Here is a 19,142-nt window from a genome sequence, read left to right as displayed (position 1 = left end):
AGGCTGCCCAGACAAGTTGTGGATGCCTCCTCCCTGGAAGTGTTCAAGGCCAGGTTGGCTGGAGCAGCCTGGTCTAGTGGAAGGTGTCCCAGCCCATGGCAGAGGGGGTTGGAACTAGATGAGCTTTAAGGTCCCTTCCAACCCAAACCATTCCATGAGTCCATGATTAAAAGTGACTTGCTTAAGATTAACTACTGACTGTGATTTCAAGTCTAAGCTGGGCTCTTCAATGAGTGACTTCAGCACTGGCACTCATGCATTAAACAGGTTACACAATTTTGGCCACCAAAGCATGAGAATCTCTACACAACATTAAGGTGTTTTCACAGAAAATCAAAATTCAGGTATTTTGGATTGTCATGTGTGTAAATCAATCACAGAAGAAAAGTGACCAATTTTGAAAACTTGTAATTTTTACATCTTCTTGAAAACAAAGACAGCCACAAAATGAAAGAAAAGAAAATTCAAGTGTCCTGGATAGAGACTGCAAACTTCATAATAAAAAATATTTGTAAGAATGGCTGGGAAAATACTTATATCCTTGCATCACTATCAATTGCTCAGTTTTATTTAATAATCAGACTTAGCTCCACAGAACTAAATAAGGTAGTAATCACCATGAGACAATCTGTGCTCCAGAAGGTCAAGTAAACATTTTCAAGAACGTAATTCAAACAGTCACATTGTTATTGGAGGGGACTTCAGTACATCCATACTTTCTGACATAACTACCTAACTTTAAGAAGACAAACATATTGAAATGTCACTGTTTCTTCAGGCCCTACAGGAATGCAGATATCTTGGGGTTTATATCCAAAATGAACCTCTACTAATTTTATATAGCATTTCAATAGAACAGTAGTTTTCACTTAAACTACGAGATTTTTGGATCACTAAACAGAATAAACAAAATACAGCAAACCCTGACCTAGCAATATTTCCTTAAACTAGACCACCTACCTACAAGTAAGGAATATTTCCCCAAAGACTCTGTCAAGCATTAAAGGAAGCTGCTAGCTCACAATTTAGTAACTTTCAGAAATTTCATGAATAGGGAAGCACCCCAATATCCTTGCTTTTCCAGGAACAACCAACCTTTTCATACAAGCCATGTTTTGCTTTAAATTACCGTATCCTGATTAGACACATTTAATGGGGCAGCAGATCATTCTTGTATTAGTAAAGCTATGCAACCACATCAACACTGAGACACAATTCACTCAGTGAATGCCCTTTCTACACAGAATATATAAGGCAATAATATGGAGTTTAATCCTCTCAGGCTGATATTTACAGAAAACTTAGGCCTGGATGAGACTTACTCAAAATTCAGCTGCTAACACAGGATGCACATTCAGCAAATCTTTTTAAGAGCAGACTGGACTCATCAGAAATAGCTTTAGGTATACTTTTAACCTGCCTTGAAACTGAGAATGGATTTCATGACTGCCTGCAGTCCCTTCTGGGCCATTCTGTATCACAATAGAGGATATATTTAAATGGCGTAAAATAAGAGGTGGGTTTTGTTTGGTTGTTTTTTTTTTAAATGCTAGTTTATTACTGAATTAGTACTTTATTTGTTTTAAAATGCCATGACTTTCATAAGTCTGCCAGATTAGGCTCTAAACCATAATTTACTAAGACTGGGAAAAAAACTACCAGGCAAGTGCTTGTACTCTCAGAAAGAATCAACCAATTTATTTCTTTTCCAGGATGAATTAAACTATTTTCAGCCAAGTAAAAGTTAGTAAAATTAGTCTAGGTAAGATCAAAATATCATCAAAACTAGTTAAAACAAGAAAGCACATAAAGATTGTGAAAATTAGAGGCTTTTATCAAAAGCCTTCACAATTTTGAAATTTCTATGTAGTACAAAACAGAGAGATAACTAATGTAATGACCAAGGTGATACAAATAAATGTTCCATCTTACTTGTCCAGGGCTGTGCTGGTAGGCATGCTCCTGCCAAATCCTCGGACACCCATCTGACAAAAGTATGGAATGCAAGATAGATTGGCAGCAATTATAGCCAACGAATCCGACGCATTAACAAAGAAACCATTTTGCCCAAGGATCATGTAGCGGTCCTGGAGAACAAAAGTAATTCAAAAAAGCATCTTAAATTCCATGTTTTGGGGAGTGGCAATTTCTTTTATTAGATCCACTGTAGGCAGGGAAAAAAAGAACAGGCTTTGGGCTACTTGTATCTGTCTTTGGGCAGAATAATTTATTGGCATCATCCTGGGAGGTTTATAAACTCACTATTATACCATCACTCCCTCCAGCCTTGCAGATCAAAGCTACAGATCAGTCCCTAGCTTCAGCCTCCCACATGACACTTCAGTAGGTCTGTTCCTGCCAGGGAATGCTTGTGTGGGAGAATTTTTTTCTCAATGACATGCACCATATGGTAAGTAGGAGGGTGTTTTGTGTTTACTGACAACAGAAAACAGCTTCTGTTCTTTACAACCTTTTTATCTTTCTCCCACCCTTTCAGGACAGAAAGTTGTTTCTGTAATACTTCACTGTTTATAATGCTGATATGACATAAAAAAATGAAAACAAAGAATATAACTCAGTGCTTTATTCAGCTAAAACCCCCTTGATTTATTACATTAGCCAAAAAGTACTTAACTCAGTTACTACTTACTGTGACAAGTCCATATTATCTATATGTGCTGTCTCTTCCTAACCAGAGAATAAAAGTGTTATACTAGTACAAGATAAAACATGCCTAATATTTACAGAACTCTCTTTTTGTATTCAAATCCTGCTTGATTTGCAGTCATCTGCAGAGACAAATTACAATGTATGTATCTGATTTACAGGTTGCAAATGCTATCATCTGTACCTGAAAGTAATACTGCTTTCAGCTTCAAGGGCTTACTGAAAAGCAAATAAATTATACTTACATGTCCTGTATCTGATCCCAGACAAAACAACAATGATGAAACCTCCAGACAGATCCAAATACTTACTCCATCAGCATCAAAAGCAGCTCCAAATCCATATTCGCCACCTCTCATAGCCTCCAGCAAGGCAGTTGCGTATGTTAAATTGGGATCAGGAGGCTGTCCACCGAAATCCTCCAGAGGAATACAGTTTATGGCAGAATTTGCAGGAGCTCCCAATTCATCACACAGAATTCTTCTCACATAAGGTCCCATAACTGCAAAAACAGAAATCTGCCATGCAATCACAAAAGCATATGTTTGACATTCTTTTTCACAGCACCACGGAGACCTGATGCAAAACATACTTTCAGCAGTTCTATACGTCTGTCCTAGCAACAAAAAACGAACTATTATTTCACAGAGGAGTATGTGATCATCCCCTCAGTAAATAATCAATTGGCAATTCAGCATTAAAAACATAGTTCCCTGCTAGTGGAAGTGAAAAAGTAATGAATAGTGAAAGATGCAAGCTTTATTTACCCATTATTAAGTAAAGAAATTATCATATACATAGAGAGTATTTTCCTTACTAGAATAAAATAATATGCTATCCTGTGTGCCCTGGAATGCAAAACAACAGTTTAACACATAACAGCACGGAAAGTAAACAGTAGGGGAATACAAATGGGAATAAACTTACCTCATCATTCCAATTCATGTTGAAATTACAACAGGTTTGTCCACCAAAGAATTTCACCACATTTCAGTTACTACCATGTAGATAATAAATAAAAACTTTCTCAAAATCAACTCCAAAAATATTTTTTTTTTTTTTGTTAAAGGTATGGCCAACTAAGATGCCAGCTCATGCCATTGCATATCACAATCATTATATGCATTCGGCAGCTGAACAGACAGTATCAACTGACAGAGCACTCTGCACCCCTGAGGCAGGTGTAAACAGGTCACCCAGAGGTAAAACATTTATGAGTGATCACTCACACTCTTGTGCTCCCTCTTCCTCCTACCTTACTCCCAAATCTTAACTGGAGCAACTGTAACCAGAGGTAAAACTACGTGAGAAACCTGTGTTCGAGAAAACTTAGATGCTAATTCTGTAAAATATACAGTAGACAATGATTCAGGTTCTTACGAAGAGTAGGCTCCTGACAAATTACTCTTCTCTATGCCAATGTTAAACTATCCATGTCTACAGAGATAAAAGCATATTCCAAAGATTCAGAGCTAAAACAAACTTTGGAAGACAGTTTGTCCATGTACACATGTGGTCCTCTCTAATGTTCACTATATTGTGCCTGGTGACTCACTTTTGGCTAATGCATCTCATCCAGAAAGTCTTTTGATCTGATGCCACCAAGAGGACAACCCCCAGCTTTCTTTGGTAGATTGCTCCAGTGTTTATTTGCTGTTACCCACACATGTGAGCTACATTTCAGTTTGAATTTGTCTGGCCTCAGCTTCTCACTATTGATTTTTTTTTGGTATTTTTGGGAGCAGAAGACTGAGAAATATTTTTCTGCAGAAAAAAACCCTTTCTCTGTTGTATAAACAAATACTCCTGTATACACTTACTGTGTGTGTACTGTGTATTATATATGGCTATTTCTCCACCAAAATACAAAGTCATAAGGCAAATTCTTTATCACCTTGTAAGTAAAAAAACTCAGTCCTTTAAAATTTTTGTGATGTATCAGTTTTTCTAACCCTGAGACAGACTATGCACCTTTTTGACCATGTGTAAAATTTTTAACAATCAGTTATAGATTTGGACATCAGAGCTCTGCAAACTATTTGAGTCACATTCTCTCCAGTACTGTACATGACTGGAAGCATTGTCTTCCTCATTGCTCCCTCTACACTGTTCAAAGACACCATCTGCCCTTTTGCCACAGCCTGGTAAAACTGAGTGTTCACACTGACTGTATGCCCACTATGATCTTTCGAACCGTGACTGTCACACCGTACCAGATAAAATGCTTTACAAAACCTCTGTTTGTCTATCCAATTCCCTTTATCAGTCTGGTTTTGTAATCTCATTAAAGAATGAAACCTGCTTTATTTGATGGATTTTTTTTTCCATAAGATAATGTTGAACACCATTACTTACATTCCTATCCTTCAAACCATTACCTGTAGAAACATTTATTTATTTTTTCATCATGTATCCAAGATACACCTCATACTGATCTGTTTCCCCAAGTGACACAGCTTATAATTTTTTAATATCAAGACAAAATTGGTCCCCTTTCTGTCTTTGGGACACTTGCATCTTGCCCCCAGTACACTAAAAAAACCCAGTAAACATTAGTGATGCAGAGGTCTCAGCCAACTCTTTAAGGAATGCTGGGTGCAATTTATTCAGACTTAACTAATTTTATACCATTTAGAATTTACTTAGTGGAGGCTGCCTGGTAACTTCCTTGGTTACTGCTCACTGCAACACACTTCATCACTCTCTCATTGCAAGATTACCTCATCCTGCTTGCTTCCAAATGCAGAAAGAGAACATTTGTTGGACACATACGCCTTCACTTCTTTATCAAGGAAGATAAACCTCTTTGCCTAATAAGGGACCTAACTATTGTTAAGATTGCCTTGGTTACTAGTATAATGTTCAAATTTTTTCTTATTCCCCTTAACCCTACTAAAAAGTCTGACTTTTATATGCTATACTTTTATTGGGAAACTACTGCAGTGCACCATCTTTACTGGGAAGTTATTGCAGCATACCTACAATTCTGTCCTGATAGCAAGTTAAGTTCTTACCTCCATTCATGGCATCAATCCTTATTTTAATCTGGTTGGGTCCAGTCAGCAAATTTCTGATTGCATTGAAGTCAAAGATACTTCGAAGGAGATTGAGGTAGATATCCACAGAATCCACAATTTCCACTAGAAAAATGAGGTAGAAAAAAATCACTTAAGTTCACACATGGGAAAGTATCTTTCAGCACACTTCCACCAGCCATGCACCTCTCCTAAAATCAGAGCAGGCGACCTCTACATAATATGGACTCACACTGAAGCTCACAGAGGCAAAGTCGAAGACTTCTACCATCAAGCTTTAAGCCTTTCAGAGATCACCAGTTTTGCCTGGTCAAGGACTGCAGAGATGATGCAAGTTGACAGTTCGTATTTCACTGAAAACATTCATGAGAGTACACTGTACCAAAGTAAGGTCTTTATCATTCACTAAAACACTGAACAACTTTTCAAGCTATGCAGGTTTATTCTCAGAGGATGGAAGACATCCATGCCAAGTTGAAACCACATGCTCTATTCTTCTATTGAACAGCAGTATCTATCAGGAGAGACACACAGCCTATTCTTCTCAGTTTTGGCACCTGGAGTATGTGTCTCAAGTTTGTTGTCAATCTACCGCTATACTTTTGCATTTTATATCTCACTGATTTGGGAAAGTTAGGCTCAAATACCATCTGTTTTTTGCTAAGGTCTTGCTAATTTGTATTCTAAATTAATAAAAGAAGAAGAGCTACAATTTTTATAGTTCTTTTGGACAAAAACATTAAATTAAAATGAATGAATGGAAATAAGTCTGTCATAATGAAAACAGTTACCAAACAGCTGTCAAAAGCCATGCTTCTCAGTCATCTTGGAATGTATTACGTTTCCTGATTAAATTAAAAAGCAAATGTCTTTTTATCTGGTAATATGAGTATCCTGAAACATTTTAGTTATGTTTAAATTATTACTTAGAATATCAGCCAGTTTTCCTCAAAAACACTGACCTCACCCTACTGCTCCTCTTTACAATAGCATGAAAATGACCCAGACATTTTTTGAGCCTGAAAAAGAACACATTGCAGTAATACACCTGAATGGAGAAACAAAACAAAAAAGGGTTCTCAAGGCTGAAAAACAACCCGTAAAACCTATCTGAAAAGGAGTTAATTCTGTATGTTGAAAGCCTCAAGGATTCACTAAAATTACATGACTGCACATCTTCTATGCCTTGCTCCTAACAATGTTTAAGTAGGCTCTAAGCTTTACACCTACAAATAAATGCCTCAAATTCAGTGGAGCTGCTCACACATGTTAAGATAATGTGCATGTAGGCTTAAAGTCTAAAAATTATTTTAGTTCCTGCCAAACCCAACTGGTTTACGCTCAGTTGCTCCAACACCTCTAGCCTTGATTCACAGGAGTTAGTTCATACAACTAAATACATCAGATAGCATCTTAAAATACTTGTTATTTTCATTCTTTCTGCACTTTCATTCTGCATTCAGACCTATGTAAACTATACTTATACATGCACTTGTAAGCCAATTACATTGCTTCAGTAGGGATTCCTGGCAGCTTTACTGTCCCAGGACGATGTATAGTGGGAAGAGATGACTGTGAAATTATTTTTCCTTAGAAAAACAGTCAGTCAAATTGAAATTATTTTAAATTTATTTTTATACTACCTGTAAGGGGAAGAGGGGTGTCTCATTTTCATTTAGAAAAACACAACTTGGAGAGATGTAAAAGCTGAAAAAGCAAAATTTAAAACTGTGGCAATCATATGATTCCAGAGTGGTGCTGCAGCTGAATTTTCTTTGCTTTCTGTTTGCCTAAAAAGCTGAACATGGTCTTTGCAATCAAAAACACTCACAATTTCAGATTTTTTTAAATCAAAAATCTTACTTACCAAAATGTACTTTGTCTCAAAATACAATGATTTGGTGGAAAATATACTGGCTTTAATTATAGGACATCAGGAATGAGGAAAAAGTTCTTGAGGCCACACAGAGTTTTACAGTATTTGAAATATTGTCTGGACCCCTTCCTGGTTTTGATTTCTTCAGTACAAAATGAGTGTGTTAGCTCATTTTAAATCAAGCAGGCACAAAAGTATTCATGTGCTTAGAACTAAACATGTGCCTAAGCGCTCTCTTTACATTTGAAGTCACTGGATGTATAGTGCCTCACACATCCCACAACTTTTCAGTCAGTGTGAGGCAAAGAAATAAACTGAGATTTTCACAAACTCTTTTGTCAATTAGACTTCCATGAGCAAACCATTCCTAATCAAAAAAATGTTTGTGCTTGGTGTTTAACTACCGGCAAGCCTAAGCACATACATTTGGCAAAGGTATTCGGCTAAATGATGAGGACTAATACACTTTGAAGGCTGTAACTCAGCTTCCTCACACACACTGCCTAGTATTTTGAGAACTTGTACTGGGGCATTTTGTGGCAATTTCAATATTTAGAATCAATGGATGCAGCATGCATAAAAGCACACATTGATACCTCGGAAAGGTTTGAATTTGTTCTCCAGATCAAATTCTTGTCTTCCTAGGCGTGATAAATCAACTCTGAGATCAGGACAGATTGCATATTCCTCCAAGGTTTTGCTAATTTGATAGATTTTATCTGAAACTATATCTGGAGCAGGTCCTAGAAGAAAAAAGAATGTTGTGGGTCATTTTTTGAAAATTAAGGTTCCCTACTTTAAAAGCAAGTGTTATAATAAACATTTTTCTGAATATATTTGAGTTAAGGAATAAACCCAAACAATGAACTACAGTAAGTAAGATCTGTTCTTTTATTGTAACACAGGTTTCAAACATTTTTTTTTAAATGTAACATGGAAATACAGTGTGTTACTCGCAATGTTTTGATCCACATAGAGTATTTCAATCAATCATTATCCAGGGCAAGGGGAATGTGAGAACCAAAAACCCACAGCCATCTTTCTCTGGATTTATTGCTCAGAGACTGCCATTGTTTACTCTACAGGGAATCTCAACATTTAAAGGAAAGTCTGGCCTCTAGCAGCAGCTTCTGGTGTTTCACAGCACCTTCTGCAAATGCACACTTATGAAAGTGAGACAGCTTTGTGTTTCAAATTATTTCAGTAAAAATAATTTTTAAAAGTCTTACCATTTTGATGGTGGTCTCTTTCAGTTTTCCTCGAATGGCTTAATGATATATAGCTTTGTTAGAATGCAAAATACTTTAATTGCTTAACAAGCAATTATGACCTGAAACAGTTATGCCATTCAGAAACAGAAATCACACCTTACTTGTGCATTACTTGTATTGCCAAATACTGAAGATTGGCTCTATTTTTAAAAAAATTAATATCAATCAAATAAAAGTTGCAAGCTTAATGCAGAAATTACCAGATGAGCTATGACATATGCAGTGCAAGACCTGAGTCTGAGTTAAAACAAAAGTCCTTTCTCACTTATTTGACTCTTCATTGCTTATATTAAAGCCACCCTTCCACTCTGAAAAATTACTCCCTTTCTTCTCTTTCACATGCTCTCTCTCCTAGTCCAAAGTCTCTGGCTTTTCAGTGCTAACTTCCCACTCCTCTAGCAGTGCTGCTATATTCATTGCAGCTCTGCCACGTAAATTAGTGTGTTCTATCTCACACGCAGTGGACCAGGTGGTCCAAGGCAATACAATAAGTAACAGTCACTTAACTCTTCATTTGGCTTAGAAAATTACTTCTTACTCATCCAATCCAAACCCATCCAAGAGGTGAGGACAGGTTTCATTAGCTCCAGATGATCCTCGATAGACAGATGTACTGACTACTGATATTTCCAGCTAAGGAGATCCCACCATGTTGTCCTGGGTTCCCTCCTACAGCTACAGAAACAAACCGCTTCTGCCTGACCTGGATCTGCACAACAGGCTGAGCAAGAACGCCCAGCAACAACAGCCTTCCGAGGGCGCTTGTCATGGTGTCTAACCATTCTCCTATTTCAAAAACCTTGCCTAACCCTTAACCCGCATTTTCTCAGCTGCAACTTACACCAACTACTTTTCATTATGTCCCTGCTGATTATCATAAATAATTGATCGTTGTGAACTGTGCTTCAGGAGTGTTTCATATTTAAAGCTTAATAGTCTGAATTTTCTTTAAAAAAGCAAAGCTCAGTAAAAAAATGCCCGAACATTACCCATTTATCAAATAGATTTTAGGTGTATGTGGTGTTCTAAAGTTTATGGAATGCTAATGCATCTAATGGTTTGTCTCTGGTATGTTTGTGCTGTGACCCCGGCTTGCCCACTGTCTTGACCTTACACAGTCCTTTCAACCTCTCTGGGATTCAAGCCTATTCTGTTTATAAAATCACAACAGTTTAACCGTGTATGTTTTTCAATTGGACAAGGGTCAAGGGAGAAGCATCCCCTTCCCAAGTTCTCCCACCTTCAAAACAGGGCAGGAAACATTATTTAAAAGCATTTTCAGTTTTTACAGATGGAAAGCACTCCACATGTGTGAGGTATCCAAGGTGTCAGCGATCGCCACCATCAAGTTTTATTGGTGTACACAGATCTGTAGCATAAAACACACATAATGTATAACATACCTACATCTTTAGCTTGTCCATTTTGGAAAACACGACATTAGCTATATACACAAATTCCATTATGCAACAGTGGAACTGCAATAGTTAAAATGATACAACTCTCTCCCTGGAAAAGAGCAGTTATTTTCTGGGTAAACATGAGAAGTGCTTTCTTCCATACAAGACAATGAGTTGTACTGCCTACAGCACTGCTAAAGTTACACGGTTTAAAGTAAATGCCAAGACAAGCAGCACAGAAGTATGAGCAAAACAGAGCTTCCTCATAGGAATCTTTATAAATAAAAAGGATCAGAATTGTTACAATGATCTGGCAGACTACATAAAATGCTATAAAAATTGGATGGCAAAATCTTTTTATAGAAATTTTACTGCTCCCATAAGGACTTCAGTGAACATTTAATGCTTATTGTACAGACCCATGTAAACAAATACACTCCTATTACAGGGGAGGGGGGGTGGAGAAAGATGAAAAACTCTTCATAGTTTTAAGAGAATAAATAAAACCCACATAATTAAAGTCAGCTAGTTATCCTTGTCATCATACTTTCATCATACCAAGATGCAATGTTGTAATGTGCTATTAGAAAAAAACCTACCTCCATTGGCAACCTCAAACTTGACTCCAAACTCTCCTCCAGGTCCCCCAGGACTGTGGCTAGCTGTTAGAATAATTCCACCAGCTGCTTTGATCTTTCGGATGATACATGAAACAGCAGGTGTGGATAAGATACCATTCTGTCCAATAACCAATCTGCCAATCTAGGTGGAAAAGGAAGTCAAAGCACTCTGAATGGTACTAAACTTTTGAAAAAGTATTAATATATAAACACACATATACGTACAGGTGTATATACATATAGAACAGAAATTGTAAACTCCTAGTACGGAACCTATTCTTTTGTAGAGAAATACACGTACATGAGCTGGCTGCAGAGAAATATACATACTGAGTTGTTTACAAGCTAACCCGGAGTGCTGACAAAAGATACCATATACTGGGACATCTAACCCCAGCAGCCTATGCACTGACAGTAAAGCAAGAGCACAGCTATGGTAGTGACTCGCAAAGCTCCCAAGCATAGCACTGGGCTATGATCCTGCTATCAGACCTTCCCAGGTATCCCCACAAACCAGTAAATCCCCTCAAATATCAAGATAGTTTAGGGCTGGCTGTGTGGATGCAATCTGCAGGGTTGGGGCTTTAACTAGCATAAAAGAGAACAGCAAGCAAATTGCCTTTCATGGAGCAGCCTTTCAGAGCAATCACAAATATCACTACACCCACAGTAGGACCTGCAGCCTCCATGAGTCACACCTCTGTTACCGAGACCCCCCCTTAGATGTCCTGCCCTATCGAAAGTATTGCTCCTCCTTCAGCCATCAGTGACTCCTTGGCTATTCCAGATGAAGAGCTTGTGTGTTTCCCAGGGCACAGCTGAGCAGGGGAAGTTCCCACCATTCTTAAAGTAAAAAAAGCTTTCAGGTGGTGTTATTAAACACTGACTCAATGTGTTTGGTATTATGTGCAGTTCCACTGCATGGTTCCAATTTCAAAACCATGCCTTCATCCCCTACACAGATACTTCAGTTTCAGCTCAATATAAATAATCTAGGAGCCAACCAGAAATGTATTTACAAAGAAATACAAAAGAGTTCCAGTTCCTGGGAAACAGGCAGATACGAAAAAAGGAGGGGAGAAGGGGAGGCTAGTGTCACAGGCAAGAACAGGCAGCTGCATATAGAGCTTAAAAGAATACTGCAAAAGTTTGAGGGGTTTTAATATCCTTACTTAAAAACCAACCAACCAAACAAAAAAAAACCCAACCACTACTGACTTGTAGTTTGAGAAGGAGGGGAGGTGGGGAGACAGAGGCAGAATTCTGAATCCTTCCCACTTCCTTCCCACTCCTCATCTAAAAGCAGACTGGGAACTCAGCCTCAGATTTTCTTCTCTGGTTTGAGGGAGATTTGGCAGCTCTGCTGTCTGCGTGGCAAAGCAACAGCACAGGAGGTGTCACTACTTGCCTCCTTTCTATAAAGAGCTTTCTTTCACATACAGATGACCTTCTTCTGGGTCCAGCGCTTGTGTGAGGCCCTTAATGGTTACTCAGAAGTGGAGTTCCAAAAAAATTCAGAAAATCAAAGGATTAAGAGATTATTTATTTGGCCTGGTTTTGTGAACTAATTTAATTTAAAAAAATATAAGATTTCTTCATTGAAATTATCAACTTATAAAGTAAGCACAAGTTACTTTTTTGCTAACCTTCACAAAGCACAAACTATGGTTAGCCACTTCTCTTTCACTAAGAATTACAAGATCTGCTGTCAAATGTAAGAAAATGTGCAGAACAACGCATTCTATTAACTGTTCTATCTCTACCTCAAGACCTGATGATAGGATGTCTGCCTGGTTCTCTTTTCAGTTTTCGCAGATAATTTTGAAGCCTATGGATTGTTGCTAGAAAACAGGAAAACTATCAAAATTACAAGTACAGTTCACAGAAAAATCTTCAAAGTTCATTTGACTTGCTCTTGCTACTATAGGGAAACTCTTTTGTTTCACTGCCTCTTTTTTTCTCCCAGGTTGTAACAGTTCTGAAGGAAATTAAGAAAGAATAATTTAAAAAACAAACAAAAAAATGGTTTCTAGTTTTTCTACTATATTGAAAATATATTCCATGGAAAACAAGTATCCCTTCCAGGAGAAAAAATGCACATTAGCAGAATCCACATTTTCTGTTTCAAGAGATTATTTTAAAGCAGCACTTCCACTGACATGGTCAGTTGGTGAGGGCAGAGTGTGTATACAGTTAACACATATACCACACAGCTGAGCCTCATTTCTGCTCACTTCAGCGGCATTGAACAGTTTTCTTTCCTATTTACGCCACATCTTGCCACTGTTATATTTTGCTCTCATTTAATCACTATTGTCAATTGTACCGAAGCATTAGAAAAACACAGAACATTGGGAAATAGAATTTAACAAACTCTCTTCCAGTCTATACAGCAGTCTACCCACATAAATGTATTATGGGAAAAAAAGCATGATGAAAATAAATACTGAAAATGTTTGGGTTTAATATTGTCTCTCCCTTTTTTAAACTATGAAGCCTGTAGGAGGCTAAAGCAATGACTCAGTCTCAATACAGCTGTTAGAAATGGGTGCCAGCTCTTCAAACAGTAGTGTGTATGGTAAGCAAAAGGAAGACATCAGGAATTACATTTTGCAAAATGCTTGAAAACAACAGCACTGAATCTGTCTTGAGGTACTCAAGTATAAATGCATTTACACTCGCATACAGGCTTACCATGAGCACATGTTCTCTGTACTTCTGAATCTGAACTAGTGAGGTTTAGATTTTTGCCTTCATGCACACCAAAACTGTTTTTTTATAGTAAGTAGAATACTTTGATTATTCAGGATGCACAAATTACCTGGTACTATCTCATCACCATATTTTCATTCTTTTCCTGTTCAACAGATGTTGTACAAACCAATTTTCCCATCTTCTGGATGCCAAATATTAATATGAACAGGAGTAATCTGCTTTGCCTTTAGCATTTGTCACAAGGCTATTATTTCTATACTGTTCAGAAATACTATTTATTTCTGAACAGTATAGAAACATTAATTTCTATACTACAGAAATACTGCAAAATTTAGTATTCTAAATTAAGGATGTTGAAAGTGAAATCATACGAATGCTACATCTACATTTGATTTGCAGTGACTACTGCAAAGAGCTTCACCTTATGTGAAGGTCTTCAGTGCTTTTACAAAACTCCCTGAGGACAGTGCAGACCTTAGAAGTATACACATATGCTAACCCTGTGTAGCCTCTACACATCCTTTGCTTCCTTCATTTCAGTGGCAAGAAGGCACAGCCTCATCCTCTCTTGGCTCAGAAGCTGTTCATTTTGTCTCTGAACCAAATACTAAACTGACACCTAATTAATTTTAAGTAGTTAACACTTCAGATTTACAGGCTTCTCGTGATCTGGGCTAAAACAGTAACTAAATAACATTCATGTATTGACTCAGAATTAAAGTTCCAGTAATATCCTTCTGAAAATCTTGGACAGTTTCATAGCATGGAAAGATTATCTTTGGAATTCAAAAACTTGCATGGCTACGAGATCACAGACATGTAATGTCTCTTCCAATGCAGTGCCCCCACACCACCTTCTACTTCGTCACTCTGCTTTCAGTAGCAACAGCAGAGACAGACCATTATCCTCTGCAAAGTGTTACAGCTGAAAGAACAGCCACCCTAACAAGTACTTTACAAGAACATTTTTATGCAGTATTACCACTTGCAGCTGTGCTTTTTCAGATGATTCAGTTGATTATCATGGAGTCACTTAATGCTTTTTTTTATTATTTTTCCCAGTAATCTCTCACATGCCTCAGTCAATTAAACGTGAAAGAACACAAAGCAAACAGATTACATAGCCTGTACAGCATGGAGCTGTGCCTTCCTATCTTTTACCATAGCACGCTAAAGATGACTGAGTGCCACACTCAATGGGGAAGCAAATGTATCAAGCACACAGGTCCAGGGAGGGAGGGCAAGATTTGCATGGAAGACCATAGCAAATAAAAACAACATGGTATTATAAAGAAGAAAACTGGCAAACTATCTGCCATCTCAGACTTCTACAACATTACTAGCAATACTCTGCGATCTTTCTAGCATGTTCCTATCAATTTTCGTATTTAAAGCATGATCATCAGCTTCTAATCTGCACTGAGACTCACCAATAGCAGCTTCCCATTTAAACCCATCCTAAACTTTGCATCAAAAAAAGAGACACTACATCCAGTCAACGGGTCTAATGGAATAACTGCATTTAATTTGTAGTGGAACTGTATTACAAATGATGGAGCCTTCTACCTCACTTCTTGCAGACATCAAGGTACAAGTACACTACTACTGACAGGACACAGGTGAAAAGGGAAATAGAGCCTCAGATGCTGTCCTACCACCCCACTTTGCAAAACTGCTTGTCGCAACCTGGAACGGTACAGGACGTCTGTCTGGCTTTCCCCGCCCTCCCCCACCCTCCCACAATATGCAGTCCCTTGCCCAAACGTGTTTGCTAGGTGACCCATTGAAGAGTGACCCTGGTTTGTCACCTCCAGCTCTGAGCAGCAGGATTTGGTGGGGCACGTGCTGATGACGTTTGCACAACATGGGCCAGCCCACAGCGGCTGCCACCAGTGGAAGCCTACGCAGGCTACAGCTGCGGAGCATGTACCTGCAGCCGCGGGCTGGAGGGCAGGAGCCAGAGGGAACCAAGATGAGAAGAAGTCAGGCCAAGCACTGGCAGCTGACCGGGCAGGGGACCTCATCTCAATCCTTGTACTGGGGCCTATGCCAACTGTGCTAGGCTGTTAACACAAGGGGAATGTGGGGTGAGTCACCAAATTAGAACAAGGGGAACCTAGCAACTCTAAAGGGCAACACATTTACAGTTGATAATAGAAAATCCCTTTTATTTTTGTACTCAGCAGGCACAATTAACCATAACACTTGGTATATGTCTTCCAGGAAGGAGATTCAAGTTCAGTTTATCAGCACTATGTGTCTATCCCTCTCCTGGCACTCTGGGGTGGCTGAAGGTGTGGAATGCAACTTAAAGGCTTCTACACATTTTAACCAAGCCTGCCGACACCAACTCATTTCTTTCCCTGTGATACTGGCTACATGCCTTCTAATGACATTAACCTCACTCAAAGGGAGACATCTTTGACCTCAGGAGTACTCCCTTCCTTTCCCCCTAGGTACGTAGCACAGCACTTAATGCCTTCAGGGAGGTTTAGATATTTTCCCAGCAGATGTATTTTAACAACTGAAGAATAAAATGTACAAACAGTATTCACTAAGTAAATATGAGGCTTATGCATTTGCAGTGGGCTTGGGAAAAATGGGGCTGAGGGTGAGCAGGGTAAGGATGGTAGAGAGGGGATGGAGCATTAGCACATGGAAAATGGGAAGCCTTTTGAGTATCAGTAGCACCCCACCAGCTGGCCTGCTGAATTTGTGAGGACTGTGTCATTAGTAAGAGTATAATGTTTGAATTCAGATATTTGTGGGAATCGTGAGCAGAAAAGCTTGGGGTCTGGCTTCAGAAAACGCCAGGGAGAAACCCGCACTGACTTAAGAAAGGAGAAGCACTATCACAGCAAGGTGCTAGAAACATGTCGAATGGGAATTGCCTGAGGTCAAAAAGCCCTGATCTTCAGGGGGAACAGAGAAAAATCAGGAACCTGACAGAAGCAGCAGGAAGGAGGCAAGCTGACAGAAAAAATTAGTCAGGAAGGAGTCCTGGACACAGCATAACCTGGCTGAGGAAGACCCCGGTCTTCTAAACTCTAAGCGTCTTGTCTTCCTCAGCACCTCAGTCCCTGTGGTGTGCAAGGGCAGGCAAAGGCCTCATCAGGGCAGCTCTTGCTGTCCAGCTCTCTAGCTGCTGCTGCAGTTTATCCTGCATGGTCGACAGCTATAATTCCAGCAGCGGCACTTTCTCCTCAGTGCTACATGGGGGAAGAGGGAAGGGAGCAGCACTCCCCCGGGTGCTGTTCCATCGTCCCTCCAACACTCCACACTCTAGCTCTTTGCTCGCTCCCTGCATGCCTGCTCCTCGAGGACAAAGCACCACCGCGCTACCCTTGCCAGTGTCCCCACCTTCGACAGTGTCCCCCCGACAGCCCTCCTCACACCCTGGGCTCAGACAGTACACAGCACAGCCCCTATCTCTGAAATCTCAGGTCAGCACTGGGCGTCTGCTGGGTATTGCCAGCGTGGTGAGAACATGCTTTAGAAACAAATTTAAGATATTCGTAACTTATACCAAGCTGACTAATCCATATAGCTTGTATGTGACAATAAACCAGCAGGGAAAATTCAGACACATAGGGAGATTTGTTTCAAAGTTGAAAGATATCCTGGTTATAAAACAGGACAGCATTTAAAGAATGGGGCTTGTGGAAAAAAACTAAGAAAAAGTAAATTCACTACAAAATAAGCCCTATAAAAGTGTATCACTTCTTTTTCCAGATCTGGAGAATCGATTTAGCCATCATAACAAGAGACAGCAGCAGCAACTCTGCTTTGAAGTAGAAACTTCAAGCCTACACTGGCTGGTATTTCCAGCTTTCTGTGCATACACACCAACACAGAAATGGACACTTATCTATCAGAAGACATCAGTTTTCTTCCCGAACTCTTTCCTATCTTCAAAGCAGCGCAAGAAAAGCTGTAACACAGCCGATCACAGAGGTATTTGCCACCGTTGCCTTCTTGCATTTTGTACTTTGTTTGCAAGTGAGCAATAGAGAAGAAGGGTTATTTTCTTAAGATGCAGCCAAAATGCTTAATTCCTCTTGCTCCAGTAATACCATTTTCCTTGAATATTTTAAAAAGATCCTGAGCAGGAGACACATGTCTGATAGCTTCGTTTCCCACCTACTTATTTTAAATCCTGCTACGTCTTCTCCTGCAGAGTCAACGGCATTGTTCAGCTCCCATTCCTGCCTCAGTCTAAAATAAGGTGTGAAACGCACGGCACCGCCAGCAGCCTCCTGTGCTTATCACGATCACCTCCGCTACCGGCAGACAAAACCCAGCCCCGCCAAAGCCCAGCGGCACAGCCTAAGAGGCGTGCGAGCCGGCACCGGGCTGGCCCGCCACCGGGGCCGCAGACCCTGGACACCGGGGCCGCAGACCCTCGCCATCGGGAGCGCAGACCCCCGGCACACGGCCCCACGGAGCCCGCCTCGCTGTCACTGCACGGGCCGCGCCGCCGGGTCGCGCCACGGAACCGCCCCGTCCCGTCCCGCCCCGTCCCTGCGGGCCCGCTCCGCGCCTCCTCCCGCGGGCAGCGGCCGGTGCGGGCGGCAGCCGGTGCGGGCGGCAGCCGGTGCGGGCGGCAGCCGGTGCGGGCGGCAGCCGGTGCGGGCGGCAGCCGGTGCGGGCGGCAGCCGGTGCGGGCGGCAGCCGGTGCGGGCGGCAGCCGGTGCGGGCGGCAGCCGGTGCGGGCGGCAGCCGGTGCGGGCAAGTCGCGCACCCCGCGGCGAGGGGGGCAAAGCGGGAAGGACTCCCGCCCGAGGCGAGGCGGCCGAGGGCGGTGAGCGGGGAGGCCGCCCCGAGGGGACGGCGGGGGGAGAGAGGGGCCCCGCTTACCCCGTTGGCAGCGGCCATCTGGACGACGATCTCGATGGCCGTCTTGCTGAAGTACCTGCCGTCGCTGCCCACCACCATGGTGCAGCCCTGGCGGTCGCGGAGGTCGACGGAGGAGAGGAGGCTCTGCACGAAGTTGGGCAGGTAGTTGCGCTGGCTCTCGAAAAGCGCCGTGGGCCGCCGCAGCCCCCCGCCGCCCGTCGGCCGCTGGTCTTCGTAGGGCGCCGTCTGCACCGTCAGCACCGGGATGGGGGTCCTCTCCATGGCGGCGCCCCGCTGCCGCCCGCCCGGCTGTGGCTCCGCTGGGGAGCAGCAGCCCCTCTAGCAGGCTAGCCTCGCCGGCGGCGGGGAGCGGGAGGCGTTTCCCTGCGGCGGGCCGCCGCGGGGTCGGGCTCCCTCAGGCCGGCCCCCGGGGCCGGAGGCGGGCTCGCTCAGCCGTCGGCGGCCCGCCGCCGGGAGCCCGGCGCCGCGGGGGAGCCGGGGCGGGCGCGGGGTGCGTGCCGCCCCTTCCCCCGCCCGGCGGGGCCCCCGCCGGCGCCTCGCCGCCCGCAAGGACGCCCGGGGCTTGCCAGGCTGCTGCCATCAGCATGCGGCCGCCCCGGCCAAAAATAACCCTGGAAGGCGAAGCCGAGAGCCGCGGTCTCCTGCCAGGGATGTAACTGGAGGCAGGGGCGAGAGGGCGAGCCAGCGCCACACACTTGCTC

The 19,142-nt window shown here is 41.8% G+C and overlaps 1 protein-coding gene across 1 annotated transcript in view; it reads right to left on the bottom strand.

The window, feature by feature from the left end:
• PGM5 (phosphoglucomutase 5) overlaps nt 1–18,881 on the bottom strand; it is a 78,353-nt gene extending 59,472 nt beyond the window's left edge. Inside the window, exons 1-6 of the mRNA XM_055791517.1 lie at nt 18,442–18,881; nt 10,849–11,011; nt 8,175–8,321; nt 5,682–5,807; nt 2,979–3,169; nt 1,933–2,087 (exon numbers count right to left, since the gene is read on the bottom strand). Coding sequence (XP_055647492.1) covers nt 1,933–2,087; nt 2,979–3,169; nt 5,682–5,807; nt 8,175–8,321; nt 10,849–11,011; nt 18,442–18,702 — 1,043 coding nt within the window. The 5' untranslated portion in view covers nt 18,703–18,881. The remainder of the gene's footprint in view (nt 1–1,932; nt 2,088–2,978; nt 3,170–5,681; nt 5,808–8,174; nt 8,322–10,848; nt 11,012–18,441) is intronic.
• Nucleotides 18,882–19,142: the final 261 nt, after the last annotated feature.

The sequence above is a fragment of the Falco peregrinus genome, chromosome Z, assembly GCF_023634155.1.
Source record: "Falco peregrinus isolate bFalPer1 chromosome Z, bFalPer1.pri, whole genome shotgun sequence".
Taxonomy (NCBI): Eukaryota; Metazoa; Chordata; class Aves; order Falconiformes; family Falconidae; genus Falco; species Falco peregrinus.
Note: the sequence above shows the minus strand (reverse complement) of the source record. Positions and strands in the feature narration are given on the sequence as shown.